Source organism: Callospermophilus lateralis, chromosome 5 (genome assembly GCF_048772815.1).
Source record: "Callospermophilus lateralis isolate mCalLat2 chromosome 5, mCalLat2.hap1, whole genome shotgun sequence".
Taxonomy (NCBI): Eukaryota; Metazoa; Chordata; class Mammalia; order Rodentia; family Sciuridae; genus Callospermophilus; species Callospermophilus lateralis.
In genome coordinates, this window is record NC_135309.1 from 127,792,622 (window position 1) to 127,816,727 (window position 24,106).

General features: G+C 35.2%; 1 protein-coding gene across 1 annotated transcript in view; it reads right to left on the reverse strand.

Moving 5' to 3' along the window:
* Parp8 (poly(ADP-ribose) polymerase family member 8) overlaps nt 1-24,106 on the reverse strand; it is a 173,275-nt gene that overhangs the window by 67,027 nt on the left and 82,142 nt on the right. Inside the window, exon 4 of the mRNA XM_076857302.2 lies at nt 3,771-3,808. Within this exon, the coding sequence (XP_076713417.1) occupies nt 3,771-3,808 (38 nt within the window). The remainder of the gene's footprint in view (nt 1-3,770; nt 3,809-24,106) is intronic.

Here is a 24,106-nt window from a genome sequence, read left to right on the forward strand (position 1 = left end):
CCCAGAAACTGTCTCCTCACTCCTCTAGATCCTAGTGAGGAATATAGAAGAGGTGAGAGAATTCACTCTCATCAGTAGGTAAGCCTCCTAATTAAAGGTGGGAACAGATGAGAAGTAAGACTTCCGCTCTTTTACTATAGCAGAGCCAACCTGTGACTTACATAACATACATCTGCTCTTTATTCCACTACCCCCCCAAAAAAATCTCCTCTATAAAATCCATAAAAAAAAAATACAAGACAGAAAGCTGCTCTATTTATTCACTTTATTTTGAAGAGTCAACATATCATTTGGTTTCTCATTTACATTCATGCCATTGTGTGTGCCTGACTCAATAAAATGGAATTGTAATTTTCACAAAAACAAACTATGAAATGAGTGTCAATAGATGGCACAGACTAACTAGCAGAGCAAAATTGTAAAATGATAAATCCACCCCTAGGGACATAAGCTAGGATGACTTAATTCTTACTCTAAAGAATAATGCTGGAGCTGGGGCTGTAGCTCAATGGTAAAGTGTTTAACTTGCATGTGTGAGGAACTGGGTTCAATCCCCAGCACCACATAAAAATAAAAATGAAGATACTGTGTGCTCATCTACAACTAAATAAATATTTTTTTAAGAAAGAATAATGCTGATACATTTACATAGAGCAAAGAAAAGCTCATAATACCAAGCTTAGATGATGATCTAATCACTAAAATATATAATCACAAAAAAGTAGAGGGAAAAAAAAAATCCTAAGGAGCATTATCTAAAGGTATTAATAAAAGTAATGTTGAGATTACCACACTAGTGCTTAAAAACCAACTATGACAAATGTTTTGGAAGACAAACCAGTGGTGGAGGAGGACAAGAACAAATATAAACAACAGAAATAGGAAAGGAGTTGGGCATGGTGGCACATGCCTGTAATCCCAAGACAGGAGTTCAAAGCCAGCCTCTGCAATGGCGAGGCATGAAGCAACTCAGTGAGTGAGACCTTGTCTCTAAATAAAACACAACAAGAGCGCTCTACTCCCACATGCAAGGCCCTGGGTTCAATCCTCAGCACCACATAAAAATGAATGAATGGAATAAAGGTATTATGTCAAAACTACAACTAAAATATAAATATTTAAGCAGGGGAGGGGGCGGAGACTGGGGATGTGGCTCAGTGGCCAAATGCCGGTTTCAATCCCTGGCATCCCTCTCCCCCACAAAAAAAAAAAAAAAAGAAAGAAAGAAAAAAAAAGAAAAAAGAAAAGTAAGAAAGGAGAAATAACCACATACAAGATTTTTTTGTTTTTTAACAACTCCAAATCAAATACTGTTTACTTAAAAAAACAAAATGGACATTTAAGCAACATAGTAACTTTAAGGAAGAACACAAGTTAAAAGATGTCTAAGAAAGAGAAAAACAGAACAGTCGTGATACAGAATTGCCCTGGAACTATCACTATAATGATACATGGCTTGGACAGGCTTGTTTGCTCCAAGTGTAACAGTTTACTTCCATCAGGAACCAAAAGTCTATCATGCCAAAGTATATGACAACAACACACATAATTTTTATAGCTCACCATTTAGACACCTGGAAAGTAACATGTCACCTTATTTTTAAAGGAGAAAATACACAATACTCCAATAGTTGCCTACTAAGAAGTTAATGAATATTTATTATTCCCTAAGTTTTTAAACAAAAAGTGACAAATGAGAAAAGGAATGATACTTGATTTTGTGAAAGTAACTGGAAACATGTTAATTTTGAGAAAAGGTACAAAGCTGCCAATGTTCATACCTATTATTAAAATTATTTTTACTTATTTATTTGTTCTAATCAGTTGTACATAACAGTAGAATGCTCTTTGAATCACTGTACACAAATGGAGCACAATTTTTCACTTCTCTGGTTGTACATAAAGTAGGGCCACACCATTCGTGCAATCATACATGTACAAACATGCAATGATGTCCGTCTCATTCCACCATCTTTCCTACTCCCTTCCCTTCTTCTCTCTCCCCTTTTTCCAATGTAAAGCTCCTACACTCATCCCAGGCACCCCATTCATTATTAAAACTTATTCCGGAACTTCTAACCAATGCCAGAAAGGAAGAAGAAAAATAAATAAATAAACATACAGGTATGTAATTTTATATAATGCTGTCTTTTGAAAAGTTAAGCATGACTTAACAACTCTTTGTAAATATACACATGGATTAAAATTGAGTAATGATGGAAATGTTATCATATTAACTTTCACTTTGAAGAAATCACCATAAAAATGCTAATACTGCTTCTTCCTAAGAAGCAACAGGAATCAAAACTGAATTGTAGACTTTTTTTAGCCATCAAATTTTATTTCCTTGGGAAATACTATTTAATCTCTCAGCACATTTCTTCAAGTTTGAAGGTTATGACTGCCCCTGTTTGGCCTTTCACACAGGCAGGCATTTAGAATCCCCTGAAATTATGTGGAAATATTTTGGTAAGCTGGGCTGTGTACAGTGTGTTTTGGTATACTAGACACAACAACCAATTCACTATTCTGCCCCAGTACTTAAAACCCAATGCTATAATCTCCTTCCTCCCTCCTTGCGTTTTACTACAGCCTACCTAAACCAACTTTTTGATCAAGTAGATCAGATACAGTGTTTATTTATGTATACTCCTCCTCTTTTGGGAAATCATATTTGAAATTCACCACAAACTTGTTCCAGGAAGTGAAATTCAGTGGAAAAAACAGCACAAATAATAACAAAAACTTTGTTTAAACATTTCAATTTTACATATTAATATTTCCAAATGCTTCTGTGAAGTGCAGGAAAAACCCAATTAATACCTCTTGGCCACAAGAGGGCGCTAAGCATTTGGCACACCTGGTACACTAAATGCATCTTCTACCTTATATCTAATACTACAGAATAATTCACTTAACATCTTCAAATTAGGCTTTGATTTGTGGCATTACTTCTAGCACCTTGATTTAAACTTTGCCCCTCTCATTGTTAACATCTCTCCAAGAAGCCCAGATGAGAAGCATAATAAATACAGTTTTTACAGTAAGCAGTAGGTCTTTTATTTTCCAAGGATAATTTATAAGAATTCAGGATCCAAAACATATCATAATAATATCATAATAAGTACAATATCATAATAAGTACAATGACTTCATGTCCATCTACCAACAATATTTTTCTTTACAAATATTTGATTTTGCTCATCCAGTAAAGCATGCCAAGTATGCTTTCTATATTACTCTCTAAAAATAGGCATGCCCTTAATAATGAACAATCCCCATTGTATTATTGTAAAATAGTTTTTTATAATATTATGTTTAAAATATATGGAGAGCATATAAAAATAATTTTAAGTAGTGGGGAGAGAGGGAGGGAAAGAGAAAGAACAAATAAGTATTACCTGTATTTGAGTATTATGAAAAGCCAAATAATGTCAAAAACTAATGACTATACCAGTTCAGATAATCTTTAATTGTAATGATGTATTGATACAGGCTGAAGATATCACATGAACTCATGAGTGCTTTTTAACGGTAAATTGTTTTGACTCTGAACTATGTCTCAGATTAACACATGTACTTCACAAGTAATCAACAGAGTTCTATATCTTTTAAGACTTCCTCTGTCAACACTTCACCACTCACTATATTTATATATATTTATATCTCCAGAAAGGAAAAAAAAAAACATTCCAAGGAGTTAGAACATGAATATTTGTAACAAAAATAAAAACAACAACAACAAAAAAAAAAAAAAAAGGAAAGCATACCTGGGTAATCTTCAGACACATGTACTGAGTAGGATACACTGTTAAAATAGGAAAAGAAAGTTTCAAGTTACTGTGAAAGCAGACATGCTCTTACAAAAGCATAACAAACCCAATGTTATACATTCATTTACACAGATTAAAATAAAATTATGACCAGACAAGATCCTGAAAACATCATTTATCAGTGACATAGGGAGCTTACAGATTTTTAATACATACTTGCAGAGTTTTAAATGGATCTTTCTGTTAACGGTTTTGAAATTTCTTTCTTCCAAGTCATACTTTTCCTAGCATATATATGTCTTTTTTTAAATTTCCATAATCTCTAAGATGTCATTTATAAACATTTGTTTGGTATACTTAGATTTTCTTATATCCTCTTTTCATATCAAAACGCATTTCACTGACAGGTATAATGGTACACAGCTGTAATCCCAGCTACCTGGGAAGCTGAGGCAGAAGGATCATGAGTTTGAGGCCAGCCTGTGCAATTCAGCAAGAACCTATCTCTTGGGCTGGGGATGTGGCTCAAGTGGTAGCGCGCTCGCCTGGCATGCGTGCGGCCCGGGTTCGATCCTCAGCACCACATACAAACAAAGATGTTGTGTCCGCCGAAAACTGAAAAATAAATACTGAAATTCTCTCTCTCTCTCTCTCTCTCTCTCTCTCTCTCTCTCTCTCTCTCTCTCTCTATCTCAAAAGTGCACAAGGACTGGGTATGTGGCTCAGGGCTAAAGCCCCCCAGGGTTAGATGCCCCAGTAGGAAAGAGAGGCATGTATTCCTTCTATTTAATTCAAGAATTAAAACTTTTAAGAGGTATTCTTCATCAGTCAATCTTTCATCACCATTCTATACAACAAATAAACTACCTTTTATTCTCACAAGGATTAAACTGTTTCAAAAATAATTTTGAAGTTGCATTTTAGCAATTTCAGAACTGCTTTTCTCAGTAACATCATTGCTTCTACGAACTTATCTAATGTAGCATATAGGAATTTAGCATACTTATTAGTTCAATTTTATATGTCAATCAACCAGTAGCATATCTCTTGAGGTTATGGCCTGTCTATTTATACTTGTAGCATAGTCACCTATTTTAGTGCATGACACAGAGCACATATTCAATACTAGTTATTTGAGTGAATCAATAGAGCAGTCATCAGTCACAAAAAAAGCCAAAATTCTGTTTGAGTTCAGCAAAAACATCTGCCTGTTAAAGGAAAAAAAAAAAAAACCTGAATTCTTTTGATATAGATTTTATTAAAAAATGTCATTTAAAGTGAACCCAATACAATTCAAAGTCAAAGCAATCAGTGCACAAACAGAAAAATGTAATCTGTAGTCAAATGAAAAAAATATTCCAATCCAAGTATTGGAATTAGCCTACATTGACATTAAAATAGTTACACAAACTTAAGTATGTAAAGGAAAATCCAATCAGAAAAGGATAAAAACAAACATAGACACTACCATCAATGTGGGGCACAAGCAAAGGAGTAAACACTTATGTAATTTGTTTCAGAAGGCCTAGTAGAGAACTTGAGAAGAGAGAATAATGTAGGAAAGAGGAACTGAAAATTTCCCAGGTTGAGTGAAAGACAGGTTTGAAGAGACTCAAAACCTATGCATCAAACAGGAATGTAAAGAAAATGATACCCAGGCGCACAGTCAAATTCCTGAAAACTAAATATAAGGGGGAAAATTATGAAAGAAATTATACATTACATACAAAGAAACAATGATAAGCATCAGTGAAGACTTCCGACTTCAGCAGAGGTGAACAGCTGTCATCCTGGAGTCCAGGATCAAAGAAAAAAGACCACATACCCATCAAAAATGAAGGCAAAATAAACTTTCAAATAAGAGAAAATCTGTCCACAGCAGAACTTGCCATATCCTTAACAAAGTTCTCCTTTTATCATAAAGTTTTATAATACTTCACTGCAGGATTTAAAGCATAGGTAAATGTTAGACATATAACAATTATAGCATGATGGCTATGTTTCAGAGGAGACAAATGCCATACACAGGTGTGAGGTCCTTGCATGTTAAATGAATTAACATAATAAAAATCCTAAACAACCCAAAAGAGAAGTTGAGGATATATAGCTACTTAACAAAAGAAAAGGCAATTGATAAATTAAACTGAAATTTTAAAATTCGTTTTGGAACATACAACCCAAATGAAGGCAATAAAAGAAGAACAACACAGGGAAAACAAAACAGAAGGGACAAATTAAAAGCAAACAGTAAATGAAGCCTGGATCTAGCCATACCAGCAAAGGCATGAAATGTTAAGGAACTAGACACGCTGTGTAAAAGGACAAGATGGCCAGACTGATTTTAAAAAATAATAATAGTAACTGTCTCTAAGGGATCCATATGAAATATAAAGTCACAGAAAGAAAGTAAAGAATAAAAAAGATAATAGACTGTGCAAACAGTAAGCATGAGAGCCTGAAGACAAAGACATACAGGGATCATTCAGAATGATGACTTACTTTATAGGCCCTGGGCTCAATCCCAAAAATTTTTAGAAAAGGTCAGTTTATCAGGAAGAAGGCATAACCTAATAATAACAGAGCTGCAGATTATATGAAGCAAAACTTAACAGAGAAGTAGACAACTTCCACAATCACAGTTTGAATAATTGATAGAATCCTATCAAAATACAAAGAAACTGAACAATAAATCATTAAAAAGACACAGAAGGTCTGAAATATTTTCACAGAACATTATAACTGCAGAATACAAAGAAAAATCATATACTGAGCTAAAATTCTCAATAAATTTGAATGAGTAGAAGCACAGTTCCTATTCTGGGTTTCCTGACTCATCTTGATTTCATGGCACAGAGTCCGAGACTTTTAGAATATGCGACTGGATTTAGTGTTTTGAGACAATGTTCATGAGTAGGGCAACATCCCAGGCAAGTCCGCAAGCCCAAGTCCCCAAGATTCCACCATCGAATTCCTGTCATGCTGCTTAGTTCTTGAAAAAGTTTAGGCAGAGACAAGAAAGACCAAAAAATTAGTAGGAAAGACGGATGATTAGTAATGAGATCAAAGCATATTTAATTGTTCAATGATCAATTCAAGGAACAATTTTTGGTAACCTAAAATAAGTCAAATACTATGTTAACATGAAGTAATACTGAAGTAAAAAGATTGACAGAAGACAACTTTGGACAATTAATTCAAGAGAAACAGAGAATATGAAATAGTGGATATGAGAGACAAAGAAATTTGATTTTTTTAAAATGTATATTCTTTTAGTTGTCGATGATCTTTATTTTATTTATTTATATGTGGTACTAAGAATTGAACCCAGTGACTCATATATCCTGGGGAAGCTCTCTACCACTGAGCTACAAACTCAGCCCAACTTGACAGTTTAAACAAGTTTTTTTTTTATTTTAAATTTTTAATTTGTTAACAGAGATTCACATGAAGTTACAAAAACTATACAAAGAGATCTCCTATATCTTTCATCCGCTTTTCCCTATTACTTACACATTACGTACCTACAGTAGAGCACTGAAGCCAGGAAACTGATAAGTTTGTGTAGAGTTCTGTCATTTTATCACACATGCTTCATATAACCAACACCACAAATCTAGATATAGAACTATTCAAAGATTTGCATCATGCTGGCTACCCTTTTAGAGGAACATTGAACTCCCTTTCATCCCAGCATCCTTAACACCAGGCAACCACTAATCAGCTTTCCATCTCTATAAATTTGTCATTTCAAGAATATTATACAAAAGAACCAGAATATGAAATACAGGATTGTAAGGCAGAATTGTACTTTGAAAAAAAATTACTCTAGTAGATAGTACTTAGGATAGAGAGAAAGAGAGATCAGATTAAGAAGGTATCACAATAGTATAAAATATAAGCAAATATTCCTGGGAAAATATGTAATGGGACTGAGAAGGCAGGAACAAATGGCAGATGCTGGACCCCAGCCAAGATCCTAGCTTTGGGAATCATGGCTCTGAGTTAAATGCCAATAACAAGCAGATAGAATGTCCATGCCAGCAGAGCCTCGAACAAGTTAGGGAAATATACACTCTGACCCCATATGAATTTTTTTCCCATGGTTCACTTGTTTACACAGTAAACAATTATATAGAAATGAAATTACTGATCAGAGCACCCCTTCTGATCTGGCAGTACTATGTGGCAGAAGCCCGGAACCTTGCCAAAGATTATACTCAGTAGTAAGCTGAATTAATTCCCAACAGCCTTCCATCTCAACCAACAGCAGTTGGCTTTGTTTTTCAAATCATGCCTAAAAACAAAATGAAGCCTGAATTTGTTCCTTTATCTACCTCCAATTATGCAGCTTGCTTTAGCCTGAGTCACACAAAAAGGAGTCAGATTCTAACATTGAGACTTCATAGCCGAGTGCTATAAGAAAAGTTACTTCAAAATACTCAGCTTCAAATGCTTTTCAGTGAAATGGGAGAATCCATACCTGTGACTTCTGCGCCTGCTGTGATGATTTAATGGTTTAACAGGTGTAAGGCCCCTAGGACAATGCCAGACACAGAGCAGCAGGTGCTCGGGAATTTTAGTCCCAGCACAAGCAAATTAAAATTTACATTAGTGAAATTTTACATGAATGAAATGTCTCTGGGGAACTCAATTTGCTTAAAACAAAATTAAATATATTACATTTATCAGAGACCAAAGGTAACACTGATGACTTTATTGTATGGTAGTATTGTACTCATGATATTGAGAGACAATGACCATGTTCATAACCATACCTATATTTTTCAAATACAAGGAGAAAAAAAAAAAAAGCACTGCAAAATGATTCATCAGCTCCTTGTGCTACAGCATTTTCTTGGTAGAATACCAGAAGGAAAATTACCACAACTGGAAAATCCTAATCAGTTTCACTTTGTAGCTTACAGGGTTCGAAAGGAAGCAATCCAGTAGAAGCAGACATGCATGATGATGCCAGAGGATCCAATAAGCAGGGTCAAAAAAGTACAAAGTGCAAAGCTTAAGTGGTTTTCAATGATAGTGTTATGCTGCACTTAATACTACAAAGCAGGCAAAAGAAATTGTCAAGTAGATGCCAAAGAAGCTGAGCCTGAGAAGAAAGAAAACCTTGAAGCAAGCTCTGCACTCCTATTCCTGGGAAGGAGGGCCTTTAGAATTCTGGAATGTGTTATAATTATATTTAGGGGCTCTGTCAGAGAAAGTCGGTCAGTTGATACGTGTTTCATATATACTTACCTGCACAGCACAGTGAGGGGTCTTCAAAATCACAAAAATCACTAGAATCTACCAATTATTTCTAACACCTCAATAATTTTCAAACAAAATGATTATTTTACCTCTTCCTCCTCTGAAAGCATCTAAGATCTCCAGAGAATGAGTAGACCCAGAGGCGGGCTTGGAAGAGTCTTCAGGTGTTCAATATTTACCTGACCTTGCATTTTTTGTTTAAATAGTAGTGTGTTTACTCCTGTAATTGAATTCATTCATAAGGTCATTCCTGTATTTTATAACTCACCAGTTGCTCTTTTACCATCCTTCTCCTTATAAAATGCTACAAAGTGCTTATTGTTTAGTCCTACTTCCATACTCAAGTTCTCATATCTAATTCCTCAACAATCGGGAGTTGGTGGAAGATGGCAGTTTTAACATAAAAGAGATGTGAACTTGGATTTGAAGATGAAGACCTTTCCAGAGGGCTAAACCAGTGCCTGAATTTTACTAGTGGGATCCACAGTGACTTTCTGCCATTCTTAACAAAAAAACCTCCTGGATTCTGAGCTCTTGCTTTTTCAACTACATCCAAAGGTTTTGAAGCAAAACTAACATTCTGTTGTGAAAATTCCTTTGAACCTTACTCTCTAAAATCTAAAACTTTCCAATAAACTACATCTCCACATCTCTTTCTCTCCCAGTTGTTTTAAAATTTACATGAGAAAAAAAGCAAATAGCAGAAGCTAACAAAAAAAAAAAAAATGACAGTAAATGGCATCAATCCTCCACTAAGATGCTTATGAGCACAGATCTCAATTTTCTCTGTTCACCTGCTAGTCTACAGCTGAAATCTGACAGCAGATGAACCCCACACCGTACCCCCAGACACCCTGGAGCTTACTAGAAGAACATCCATGCCAGCACTTAGAAATCTGCCCTGCTCTTCAGTGCAAGAGGGTAAAAGAGAAACTGTCCTCCTAGCCCTGCCAGCTAGCCTCTCCCCTAGTAATCTCAAATTGCGAGGTGAACTGAGGAAACCTAGAAGCTCAGTTTGCTATTTTAATGCCATTCAATGACCAAAACATTCACCTTCATGTTCATGATCCTGTTCAGTTTCAAAAAACATTTTCTAATTATTCAGATCAACCAACTACAGCACCCTCATCTGTCACCACTATTAGCTACAATCTTTGTGTCACTTAGCTAAAATTAAGGATTTCTAGGGCAGTCTATTACTTTTTATATCTCTACATCCTATGGACAAGCTATAGTTAAACTGCACATAGTTCCACGGCACTTTTTCCCCTTACCTTTATCTCTCCAAATTCATGGCTACACCTTGGACCTTGACTTAGGGTAGAACTGCTCCCTGTCTAAAAGCTCAATGGACTGCATCCCACTTTCTAACTAGTGCTTATCACTGGAGAACAGCACTCACTCCCTTATCCCTACTGTCTAACAGTCTCAGATCATTCACTCTTTGTGTCTCTACTGGTCCCTCAGGGCTTCAGTTCCTTCTTTATGTGACTACAAATACCTAACAGCTCTCTCCACTACAGGTTCACTCCTCTGTGCAGCCCCAACCTTGCAGACCACCTGCACAATCCTACTAGCTCCAAAGGATGGACAAGTCATGCTTGGCATTCTGTATTCCTAGACCTGACCTCTGAATGATGCCGGGAAGGACAATGACATTAGGGGGTCTGGTGACATGTGGACACATGGTGCTCAGTACTGGCTACTAGCAATTTTGCCCAGTAGCCTCAGAACCCATCCCTCATAGACTCAGCTTAAGCTTCTTCTTCCAATTTTTTTTCAAATCTTCACAACTTTCCACAGCCTAATAACAACCTGCCCTTTCACTGTCATTAAATGTTTAATTGGTAGAATGTGATAGACATCATCATCCAAAGTACATGTATGAAGACACGAATTTGTGTCAACATACTTTATGTACAACCAGATATGAAAAATTGTGCTGTATATGTGTAATAAGAACTGTAATGCATTCCACTGTCATTTTTTTAAATCAATTAAAAAGTGTTTTATTTCCACATTATAGATAAAAGAAATCACCTTATGGTTACTCCCTCAAGGCATTCCTTCTATTCTTTCTGCTACCAATGTCCACAAACAGACTCTTAGAGTACTTATTTCTACAGCCAGGAAGAAGGAAACGCCTGTCCTTCTATTTAAATTTAATCCATCTACTAGCTGTACAGATAACATAAACCCACACTCCATTTGGGATTGTGCTCTCTGAATTTAACCTAACAATTTCACAATTTGAAATATATCAAAATACAGGTTTTTGATATATTTTATGGCTCAATGATAGAGTGCTCCTGGGTTCAATCCCCAGTACAGCATAAATAAATGAATAAACAAATAAAATCAGCAGATGAGTATGAAAAAAAGTCCAAAATAGGATTATATGAAATATGATATACTATAAAACTAGAATACTAGGTAACTGAGAAAATGAGATAGACGTGTTTCTGATACATCAGGTAAATAATTTGGTCAACTGAAGCTATTTCCATTAAAAACAAATACATACCTACTACAAGTATATGCCTACGTGGTTTGAAAAATAACAAAATTTAACAGATATTCTATGTATTGGGGAATGAAAGGAAATTTGACTCTTCATGTGCATTTATATTATTTCAATCTTTATAACTGTATATGTATGAAAAGATAAATGCTAGTAATATTTAGGCAATCCCATTTGTATTTTAGCCCTGTCTAATTACCACCTACATCCCTTCATGTCATATTCTTACAAAGCGTATTCTAACCTGTTCTCCCAACCCACTCATTTGGTGCACACATACACTACAATCTTCCTTAAACTTCTCATCCCTCCACCAAAATTCTGCTTCTTTGGGTCCCCAATGGCCTCTTTTATTTTTGCTTCTGTTCTCACACAAACTCTCTAAATGCATTCAATAAAAACTAAAAATTCTGGAAAAGCTCTGTATTTCTGAGTTCCTTAACACCCCATCCCTTCTCTCCCTGGATCCCGTATTGCTTCTAAAGATTCTTTTTCAATTTCTTTCTTGATTTTTCAGAAGTTTTCAATTTTCATGTTGAGTTTGCATATTTCATACTTTGCAGCTCATGCTTACAGCCCTGTTTTCCCACCGTGAATAATCTTTACTAAAAATTCTGCTCCTCCTAACCAAAGACACACCTTCTTTTTTTTACACATTTCCAACAAGATACTTCACAAGCAAAATAAATTGAACACATACCAAATATATCTCATAATTTTTACTGAGAAAATTAAATTCCAAAAGACAAACAATGTAGTACTTGCTGCCAGGCATTGTAGGTCTTTATCAGAACACAATCTGAGGCAGGGAGAATCTGATTTAGAAGATCACAAACCTAAAAAGGGAGATATCTAAAAAGTATTCCAGGTGACTCTGACAAAGGCGAACTCTGAACATCATTTCCAAGAAACACAGATGAATTCTACAGAGTACAATTCTAAATCCTTGACAAGTCTGCTAAAGCTATTGAAGATCTAATCCATAACTATCTCCCAAATCCCAGGAATAACAAGACCTTAACTGCCAGCCACTCAAAGTTTCATCAAGCATGGGACATGTCTTTCCCCCCCTACACACACACAAAAGAAAGAAGCCAGACTGTCTGAATTTGAATTCAGACCTAACATTACTATGTGACCTTGTGCCAAAAAATTAACTCCTCTCTGCCTCAGTTTTCTCTTCTGGGGTTCCTATCTCTCACAGTTATCATGAGGAATACACAAAATATAGTTAGGAATAAAACTGACAAAAATAGTCAATAAATAATAGTTGCTTTACTAAATATTACTATTATTAAAATATTATTATTATTATTATTATTAGTCCTATGCAGAGTTACCTCCCAGTAACACGCTCCCTCTCCCTTCCAACTTCAACTACCAAGGCAGCCAAGAGAGTTCCTTTCCCACTTTATTTATTGCCCTGAAGCTGAAGAGACACACCAGATGTTTTCAACCTCAGAATCCCACCGCCTAGAAACAGTAACCTATCACTCAATATGGAATTTTGAAAAAAATTAGCATATTATACCTTTTTTTCCAAAAATTACTTGAGAGCACTACCGTGACAATCCTTGATAGGATACTTCCTTCTGAGACAGTCTTTAAGAACATTGTCTTCACAAGCCTTTTTTCACTGATGCCCAAATTATATGTGTTCTCTGATTTTTTTCAATTTCACTACATAAAGAAGGAGATGGATGCACTGTTACCATCCCAATATATGAGCTAAAATTCACTGCATTGATACCATAGAATGGAAGTTCTCTGCAAGGTTCCAAAGAAAATGGAAACACCAATTTCCTTCTACATGAAAGAGTAGAAACATTAGCATTTCAGGGCATCTAATAATTTACTTGTCAAGAGTGCCCTACAGTTGAAAGTATTTATTTACACTTGAAAATATAGGGAAAGGAACATCAGTTCTCAACGAAAAGGGGAAATGGTGTGTAAAGCATTTCATAAGGAATTTATTGCAACATCACGTATCCCGTAGCAAGGAATAAGCATACTTAGTTCAAACCCTGAATGAAACTGTACACAGATATCTGCCCTGCCCTCCTTCAGAGCCATTCAACACAAAGACAAGTGAACCAAGTTCTCATTCCAGAAAAGCAAACATCTATTTCTCATCGATGAAACAACCTGTTACCGTTTACAAAAGTAAACGAGTAAAGATGCTTGCCTAACAAATATCTAGTTTCTTAATAATATGTTCCTATTTCCAAAACTTATAACTTTAAAAGTTATTTTTAAATATTTTAAAGTTATCAAAAGTAATTTTTCTTGTTTGTTTTTATTTTAGAAAAGAGGCCAAGTCAGCAAATTCTGTGCTTCAATATTACACAATAGTTCAAATGCTTAGACTTATAAGCCATCTTCTCAAAAGGCTGAATGTGAGAGAACTAAGTCTGATTTTGATTGGTAAGACTGATGCATGCTTTGTATGATTTTTTTTTAAAGTGAGAAAATTTTTTTTCTTTTATTCTGCCTTATTCTCATGCAAGAGTCAATAGCATAAAATTCTATTTCTCTCGTTCTTTAATCACAATGAAAAATTAAAGACACAATTTCATTAAGATACAAATGGTAGACAGAACATGTCAAATTGCCAAACACTAATGCCTTCAATAAATTAATTATGTAAATATTGTTTCCATAGTTCTTCCCCCAAAAATAAAATAATTGTCTGGACTTTTCTCTGCATACTTTGCAGCTATAACTGACTTAATCTACTTTTGATGAATATTCACTAACATTTATAGACATTTAGCTTCTCTGTTTTATATCTGAGTTCCAGTTACAAATGGTTCTATAAAAAGTTTAAATCTGCTACAAGTGAATCAAATGGCATATGAAGACTAAAAAATGTCCTATTCAAGACTGAGTGATTATCTGAAGTAAGGCTTTGTTGAGGCAAGAAAATATGCGCTAAGAAAATACTATAAATATTTAGAGCAATAACTGCAATAGATAGTACAATGCCACCTCAGTAATTTTCTCAAAACATTTACAGCATAGAGAATGAGGTCTTGTGGAATATCAATTCTCCACTCCAGGTGAAGACCTGCAGGACCATGCCTATCTAACATCATTGTCTAACATCACTGCCCTGCATTCACTCTCTGGTCCAACAAAAAAAGACTCCATTCAGTCTTGAGCACATCCTGCTCATTCTGCCTGCAATTCCTTCTCTGTGTTGTTTTGCCTACTGAAACTACCTTCACCCTTCAGGCTCCCACTCAAGTGTCACCTCCTAGAAAAAGCTTGCTTATGCACAGTCCTAAACTTGATCAGAGCTTACTACAGAGCAGTTATGCGGTTTGAATTATATACCCATTTGCATAACTCATTCACATTTGCTTTCCCTCTAATCTATGAGAGTAGAAGGCACCTGTTTTCTTCCCAGGATAATTCTAGCAACTTCCTCCCAAAATTATTTTAGAAAAATGAACTAGTTTAAAATCTGAAGAACATAAGAGAAAAAGCAAGGACTCTAAACAGGGCAAGTTTGGATTGAGTTCTGCATTTTCGCTAGCTATGTGAAGCAGAGAAAAACAAATCTGTTAATGGCCCTGCTGCTAATTTGCTAAGTGAGTTAATATCTACATCCTAGTATTGTCAAGAGGATCGCACGGAACATGGTACATAGAAGCAAGAAGCTTGTGTAGTGAGAAAAGGTGATCAATGAAAATAATTTCTTGGGTTGTGGCTGTAGTTCAGTGGCAGATCACTTGCCTGGCATGTGTGAGGCACTGGGTTCAATCCTCAGCACCACATAAAAATAAACAAATAAAACAAAGGCATTCTGTCCATCTACGAGAGAAGGAAGGAAGGAATGAAGGAAGGAAGGAAGGAAGGAAGGAAGGAAGGAAGGAGGAGGAAGGGAGGGGGGAGGAAAGGAGGGGGGAGGAAGGGAGGGGGAAGAAGGGGGAGCAAGGGAGGGAGGGAGGGAGGGAGGAAGGAAAGAAAATAATTTCTCAACTGCTCCCTCCCCCAAAACTACTGAAAAAAAACAAAGCCAAATGAATCAGCACCTCTCATTCACAAGGTCTCCTCAAAATCTGTTCTCTTCCCCTACCTGCTTCATATAGAGAAGCTTTTAGATTTGCAGAGATTGCACTCTCTCACATGAGAAGAGAGGTGACTGTAAGCCAGTCAGATAACCGGATGCCCTTCCTGTGGTGGAAGTGTTACCCAGACTATGTTCCACACTTCAACTTCAATGGTCCACTCAGAGGAAAGCTGGGACTTTTAGTAATGGTCACTAGCTGCTGCTGCTGCTGCTGCTGCTGCTGCTGCTGCTGAAGTCCTCCTTCTCCTCCTCTTCTTAATCCTCCTCCTTCTCCTCCTTCGATGCCTCCAACAGAACAAGGAAGCACTGGGCGCTAGTTTCCACTTGTGGCCTTCTAACAACCCTGATAAAGACTGTGTGAGGAGGTGCCTGACACTAAAAAAGGTGGAACTTATAAAATCTGAGACAGGGCCCTGATCAAACTATATCTAAATCTCATTATAAATTTATTACAGAAGCAAATAACTTTCCTTTTACTTTTTTTAAGTCAGAATGAAATATATTTGCTTCATATAACTCAAATCATATTACTTTATTAACATATTAAATATCTGCAAAATTTAAATTAAAAATTAAGTGTAAACATATAGCTTTGATTTAGTTTTATGATTTTTGCCTAATTAAGAGAATGCACTTGTGATTCATGTAAAGTTTCAAGTATGATTTAGTTTTATGATTTTTGCCTAATTAAGAGAATGCACTTGTGATTCATGAAAAGTTTCAAGTAGTATTTAAAAATTTAACATCTTTTAAAGAAAAAAATTCAAGTATAAAGGTTGCACCCAAAAAAACCCAAGCGCCCAACTTTTATTATTTCTTAATTTGCCAAAGATAAGGTCATTTTCTTTACCGTTTAGTACTTTTTCCTAGTGGTTACATGCTGTTTATAGTCTTTTACAGGCTCCAATTTATTATTTTACTTAGAAATTATATGCATATAAGAGTGGATTTCAAACACATAACTCCATCCTCTGCTTCTCTTGTTGTCTGTTGCTCTTTGGACTCCAGCCTCTGGGGAGGAGGGCTGCTTAGCAGTGGGGTGGTACTAGTGTCAAACTCCACAACAGTACTTCTCAGAATTGACTAAAATCAATTAGCCTTTCACTACTTGACTACTTTGTGTGGGGGGAGGAGGTGGGAGAGGTTCTGGGGATTCAACTCAGAGGCACTTGACCACTGAGCCACATCCCCAGCCCTATTTTGAATTTTATTTAGAGAGAGGGTCTCGCTGAGTTGCTCAGCACCTTGCTTTCTGCTGAGACTAGGTTTGAACTTTGATCCTCCTGCCTCAGCCTCCTGGGATTACAGGCATGAGTCATTGTGCCCAGCCTCAATAAGCTTTTGAAACATGTTTTATTCTCTCAAGATTAATAAGAAAGCATAATTATTTGAAAACATGGGTACTGTGCTTAAATATGACATATTTTGAGCACAAAGCTAAGTGATTAATATTTATTTAGGAAATTCAATTCAATCTTATGTCAGGGAATCCCCAACTAAATGCCTGTTATAAACATTCAAGATAGCCACCCATTGGGTTTTACCTATGGAAAAGTTCAAAACAGTTACAATTCTAACACCAGTTTTGAATATATGTCAAAACTGAACACGATGTGCAGATTTTTCACAGGGAAGCACAAAGTGAACCACTGAGTCAAGATCCGATGAAACAAGAATTATACAGGATTGGATTAACTTTCGAGGGACACCCAATTGTGGATATTTGCTTAGAAATTATTGATGTTTTCTTAATATTCTGTTTTTTCATGTACATACAAGGGAGCCCTTTATTTTATTTTTAAGCTATATTTATAAATTTTTTGGACAAGGCTTTTATAAACTAAAATGAAACATCAAAAACCACCTGATTCTCACTAATTAACAGAATTCAGAACTCCTAATGATGGTTTCATTGCAATTTTGCTATTTTCATATGTTCAATAAGATTGTGTCTTTCTTTTTACAAGAATAAAGGATAAACTGATTCAAGGCTGTATCTCTAAAATATCACATTTGAAGACAATTTTACATTAATCAGGAATCGTGAGCAATTAATGAAGAGACAGGAATGACTTTAGGTGTGAAATTAAACTCCTCCCAGAAAGGCTAACCTAATAATTAGGCATACTTCCAGACTATTCCAATGGTGGAAATGTGGCAAGAGAAGCAACTTACAAATTTGGAGGAGCCTCAGTAAGACAAACAAGGACCCAATTGTATGGAACTTCCAAAGGTGAAAACAGGTGGAGAGGGATTCCTAGTTTTGTTTTTCTAGCAGCAGAGAAACAACAAAAAGCTTTTTAAAATCCAATCAAAGATTTCCTAAGAAAAATCAGGGCGAGAAGTTACTCCTATGGCCTTTCTCAGTAGCTACTCAATAGCTCATAGTTGTAAATTTGCAAACTCTGGGAGGCCTGCAGGGTGCTCCTTTTCACTCTCACTGCAGTTGGTTTGTTTAATGAAGAATTGCTTTTGATAATGCACCAATACAAATGTGGAAAGAGAAGGAAAAAACACTTTTCAAAATTATTTATAATCACAGAATAGAGACTCAAGGGAAAAGATAAAAGAATCTGAAAAAAAAAGAAAAAGAAAATTTGGGGTATTTTTCTATTGCTGGGCATAAGCTGGAAAAAAAAATGGTTATACTACAAATGATTCCTATTCATGTCATTACAAATGAATATAACTGCAAAAGAATATATATCTAAGTAATTAAATGTTTACCTCCAGCTCCCCTTTGAACCATTATTAGTATGCAAACACAAGCAAAGCTCTAGAATTCATAAATAAATGTCTCATTTCAGACTAATATAGGCCCTAAACAAATCAACCTTTTTTTTTAAGTTGTAAGTGGAAAAAATACCTTTATTTTATTTTTATGTAGTGCTAAGGATCAAACCCAGTGCCTTACACATGTCAAGCCAGTGCTCTAGCACTGAGCCACAACCCCAGCCACAAGTCAACTTTATAAATACAGTAGAGACAAATATTTCTGGATTTTGAAAAGTTATATATAAGTAAAATGTTCACAAATCAGTATTGGCCAAATAGCAAAAGATTACTAGGAAGCTAAGGCCAATAAAAAGTCATAAAACTAATCTCATGAGGTCACAGTACCATTTCTATTCAAATCAATACATACACAACTGTAAACATATGCACAGAAAAGGGTTTCCAGGATATCTATCACCATATCACAGGCCACTCTTTGTATAGACTTATACTGGTCTAGAGCTTGGGAGGGTGGGGGCGGATAGGCTTTCCGGGAGAAGGTTCTTGGTTCATTTATGTTATTGCTGGAGGTATTCATTTTCCTTTTCTTTCTGATTTTTCTGGAATAAATTTTACTAATGGTGATCAAATATTACTCAGAGAAAAACTATTTAAACACTATACTCTATAATTCAAATGACACTGCATTCACTAACAAAATGTGGAACACTTTCCTGTCTCCTGGCTTGTTCCTACCCATTCTTCAGATATTAATTTACACTATCACTGTATTACGCTCTCTACCCCAAACTGCCTAACTTTACTCAGAGAAAGGTAAATCCCATTACTAAATACTTAAAAAGCCCTATTACAAACCTTTTTGAAACTTTTTTCATAGCTGTAACTTACAAGACTGTAAGATTAATGTTGTTTTCCTCACTAAATCTAACATCTGTATTTCTTATTCACTGCTGTAGACCAGATACTCAATATACAGATTGGATCTTAAATTTAAGGTGTTCAAAATACACGACATATTCAGGAGCTACTTATAAATACACACACACACACACACACACACACACACACACACCTTGCCATGTATAATGAATGACTATTAAATAATGGTAGAGTGAAAATTATTTTATCTTATGCATGATAAATCCAATTAAAGTCTAAATCTAATTAAGTCTGTTTATTCCAATTTTGGAAGAGATGATATACTTGTCTTACACAGGAATGAATTTTAAACATATGTAATATGTGAAAGGACATAATTTGGCCTTTACTGTTTGTGCATGAAATAAATCATCATAATAGAATTTTATTGTACTATATAATATAAAACGAGAACAAAGGAGTCACAATGTGTTAGAGTCTGTAAACAAGTCAGGATGGTGCCTGGCATTTTGCCAGGGAAATGTTAGGGTCTGTAAACAAGTCTGGATGGCGCCTGGCAAAATGCCAGAAGGAGTGGTTTGTAAAGTAACGCCAGCGAGCCATTAAGTGTGGAGATTCCTTATTAGTTGACTGCTGTATCTAGTTTATGTTAATTAGATAAGCTGTGTGGAATGTATAAATACCCCTCCTTTACTACAATAAATGGCTCCCACTCCTGCTATATCAATGAACACAAGTTGCTCGCCACCCCCCCAGTTATTTTGCTGCAGCTGGACTGTGGCAACAGTGTTTGTTTATGCATTACATAAAAAGAAATCAATCTATCTATAATTCAACATTCCCTAAAATCATAAAAATACTACACCTGATATTTGCAACACTGATAAAAAATCCAAACAAACATCAAAGGGCACTTCAAAGTCTTGAAAAGACAATATTTGTAGTCCATGCAAATAGGCTTAAAACAAATTGCATAACATATTCTATTCAGGTAGCTACATTAAGATCCAAATAAATGTACACCAGAATCATCTTATAGTATTTCCACACATGAGAAGCATCCATCAATCCAGCTCATTTAAAAAAAAAAAAAAATGCTTTTCCAGTTACCACATACCTTTCCTTTTGTCCAGGATGGATTTCTATTACAGCAATATGCTATACTGACACTGAAAATATTGAGACTCTAGAATACAGGTTTATCTAGTACTTGATTCTGCATATTTTACCTTGTTTGTTAGGTATAAATTTTAGGGTGGGCAAAAGTATCCCTGCCTCAGCTTCCTTTTCTAGGAAATGCATGGTTAACTCATAAACCTATGTGTTGATATCATTGGTTTTAAGCATTAAGAATTCACTGAACAAAATGGAAAAACTCCAACACCCAACGAAAGTCACTTCTCTATTTCTAAATAAAGCATACCTCTATCTCCAGATAATTAATTCAATAAAGAAATTTCTTAGCGCACAGAATGAAAAGAAAAGCAAAGGGCAAGAAAGAGAGCGTCCCTCCACTCTTCCCAGGATGGCTCAGTTATTTGTTCAGTCAATCTGAGACAGAAAAACATACACCAGCCATCCTGGGAACACTGGCAACTTGGATGAAAATTGCAAAGTTCTAAGGATATGAAATAGGAAAAGAGACTCAATTTTATATAACAGATATATTATGGACAGATTCATCTGTTTGAAATATTCAATAATTTTCAGCAAATCATTTGCCCACATACTTATTGCTCTCTGTTATCACAAAGGGTTATGTATGATTGTCATGATTTAATCCTCCAGTGACTGCCCAGAATGAAGAACTGACAATCAACATCTACACCATTCATTACACAAGCCTTTCCTTCTCTTCTCCTTTCCTTAAAGGGCCAGTGAGCCACAAAGGGAGGTGAAGACTAAAGATTTCCCTCCTGCAACTGTCCAGCCCCAGACCCCTGATAAAATGTTTTGGAGTTCCCATGTACCAATAGACAAGCAGATAAGGATCCAATTGGGATCTGAAATAAAACCTCCATCAAAAACGAAGATGAAGCTCGGTGTTTAAAGACTTTACCCTTCTTTTCAACATATTTATATTTAATATGATTAAATCGAAGGGCTCTAAGATTTTTTTTACTACTTCCAGTGTCCCTTCCCCCAGCCCCAGTACAAGGGCACTCTTAACTGAGTCATGAATCTATCATTTATAACTACCCACCGTCACTAAAATTTACCTTCCCCTTTAGTAATGGCTGTCAAGTTACTGTGTAGAGAGTAGGAAAAATAAGGACATTCTACATGGACAAAGCCTATTCAGCAATGAGTCTTTTTGTTATTTTGAAGGAAAGGTATACTGTATTTGAAAACACAGTATATTTGATTTAAGGACAAGGTGAACAAATCTAAGAAGCAGTTCTGCAGGCAACTCTAAGGAATCTGACTTGTTAGGAAAATAAGTAATCACGCTGAACGTTAAAATGAAGGCTCACTCACATGATAAGGAGATAGATTTCAATGATAAGACATTAGGTTCTACCACAGATATTAACAAAGTGCCCTTTTAGACACAATAATTTTTTATTGCTTTAATTTTTAAAATACATGACAGCAGAATGCATCACAATTCTTATTACACATATAGAACACAATTTTTCATTAGATACAATAAATTAAGTTTGAGGATGTGAATCTATAATCGAAGAGCCATTTTCTAAATTATTCAACAATCACTTTGTCCTTGTGTATATTTTAGAGATCTAGATGGAAATACTGCTATGTGTAGCTTAACATCTTTTAAAAACTGACTTACTATAAAATGAGAATAATAAGTTAAAGTCAATCAAGGAATCATTCTATGAGTTCTTAAAAAAAAAAAAAAAAAAAGCTTCAGAGCTGGACGTGGGTGTACATGTCTATAAACCCTGCGGCATGGGAGGCTAAGGCAAGCCAGCCTCAGCAACTTCACCAGGCCCTAGGCTACTTAGCAAGACCATGTCTCTAAATTTAAAAAAATAAAAAAATTTTAAAGAGTTAGGGATGTGGCTCAGCAGTTAAGCACCCCTGGATTCAATTACCAGTACCCCCCCCCCCAAAAAAAAACACTACTTCATCCAGAATTTTATAATGTGAAAAAACAAAATTTAAGCAAAACAAAGTTTTTTTAAAAAAAAGTATTAGAGTCACTCTACATCTCTCTTTTTTTAAAGCATCTTTGTTTGTCACGAAGTCAGACAAGCAGCACCTATAATGTCAGAAGCAAGTTTTTCACTATTTTAAATCAGTCATTTATGACCACAGATCAGAATAAGTAAGCATTGTTTTGTAAAAACTATTCAGTTTCATTTCCTATACTTTAAAAAAAAAATACAATCTGCTGAGTCAAAGCTATTGTATATCATTAAAATACTTTTACTATTTTGTTTTCAAAGCCAAATAACTCAGTAAAATACAGAATGTTTCCAAAGCAGTGTTTAATTAGTTTTTTATGCAAATCAGTCTGCATGTCTACTATTTCTATTCAGAATTTCTTTTAACCTTTTTTTTTTTTTTTTTTTTTTGGTAAATCAGTACAGAAGTGTTTGCATGTATAAGTTAAACAGGAAAATGGTTTTAAAAATTACAAGTAATATGCACCAAGTTCTGTGGATAAGCACTATCATAAATTTTATATTATTAAGGTCTCCCTCATATGGAGGTAGTTTATTGCTCCAGATTCTAATTTTAACCTTTCTTATGAGCATTTTTTATTGTACAATATTGTATTTCCACTGCTAGCAATAATAAATAAGAAACCAATGTTCTTATGATAAAATTAATGATGACAAAATTATTTTGTAGATCTCTGATGCCTATTATAAAACTTTGATCTGAAACCATGTGGCCACATGTCTTTCAAAATTCAAAATTTTTTCATATTTTAGAAAGATAACACACTACCTACTTTACACAAAAACCCCCAGAGAGAATCCTTGTCATTAAAAATAATCATTATATCTCTAAAGACATGTTTAAATGTTCCCACTACATGGATTAGAGCAAAAGATGGATAATCTCTCGTCAGATCTTTTTGTCACAAAATACGTTTGGGTCAAATTTACAAAGTAATTGTTTCAATTTTCAGAAAGCTGGGATTCAGAAATTCTGTGTAACTAATTATATCCAAACTATAATATTTCAAAATGTAATATATAAAAGATGATTCACAAGGCCAAGTTCTGTAATGGAGCAAATGCACAACTCATTATAGTAGAAAACCAATAACTACAAACCTAAGTGTTGAGTCCTATACCTTATGCTTTCCGAATTTCTGCACCCACAAAACTGAAACAGATCTGAGGGGACAAGGAACACCTCTCCTCCTACTAAGACTGGGATGAATGTGCATCTTTACAATGGAAATAACAAAATGTTGTCTCCTGATCCTTTATTCAGGCTACCAGAAACACATCTTCATTAGCATATAAATAAATGTAAAAACTCTACCAGACTTTCTAGATTCACAGGAGCCTGGTCTGTATCAGTAAGTAAACACTCCTATAAATTTCCTATTTTGCATTTTCAACTGACTCAAGTTCAATAGACCAACATCCTCATTCTTTTGGAATGAAAAGCAAAAATGAAACCAATTGAAAAAAGAAATTCAAATGGAATAAGTTTTGTTTTGATTTTACTCTCTAAAAGCCAACCAAAGCATAAAAATGTTTTGAAAAATGGCAAAATATTTTTTTAAAAAAGGTATATTTTATGACCTTAATTTCACAGTGGTTAAGTTGGAACACATATGATGGAGAAACATAAATTTGCTAGGCACAGTGTGCAGGCCTGTACTCCCAGAAGCTCAGGAAGTGGAAGCAGGAGGATCGAAAGTTCAAG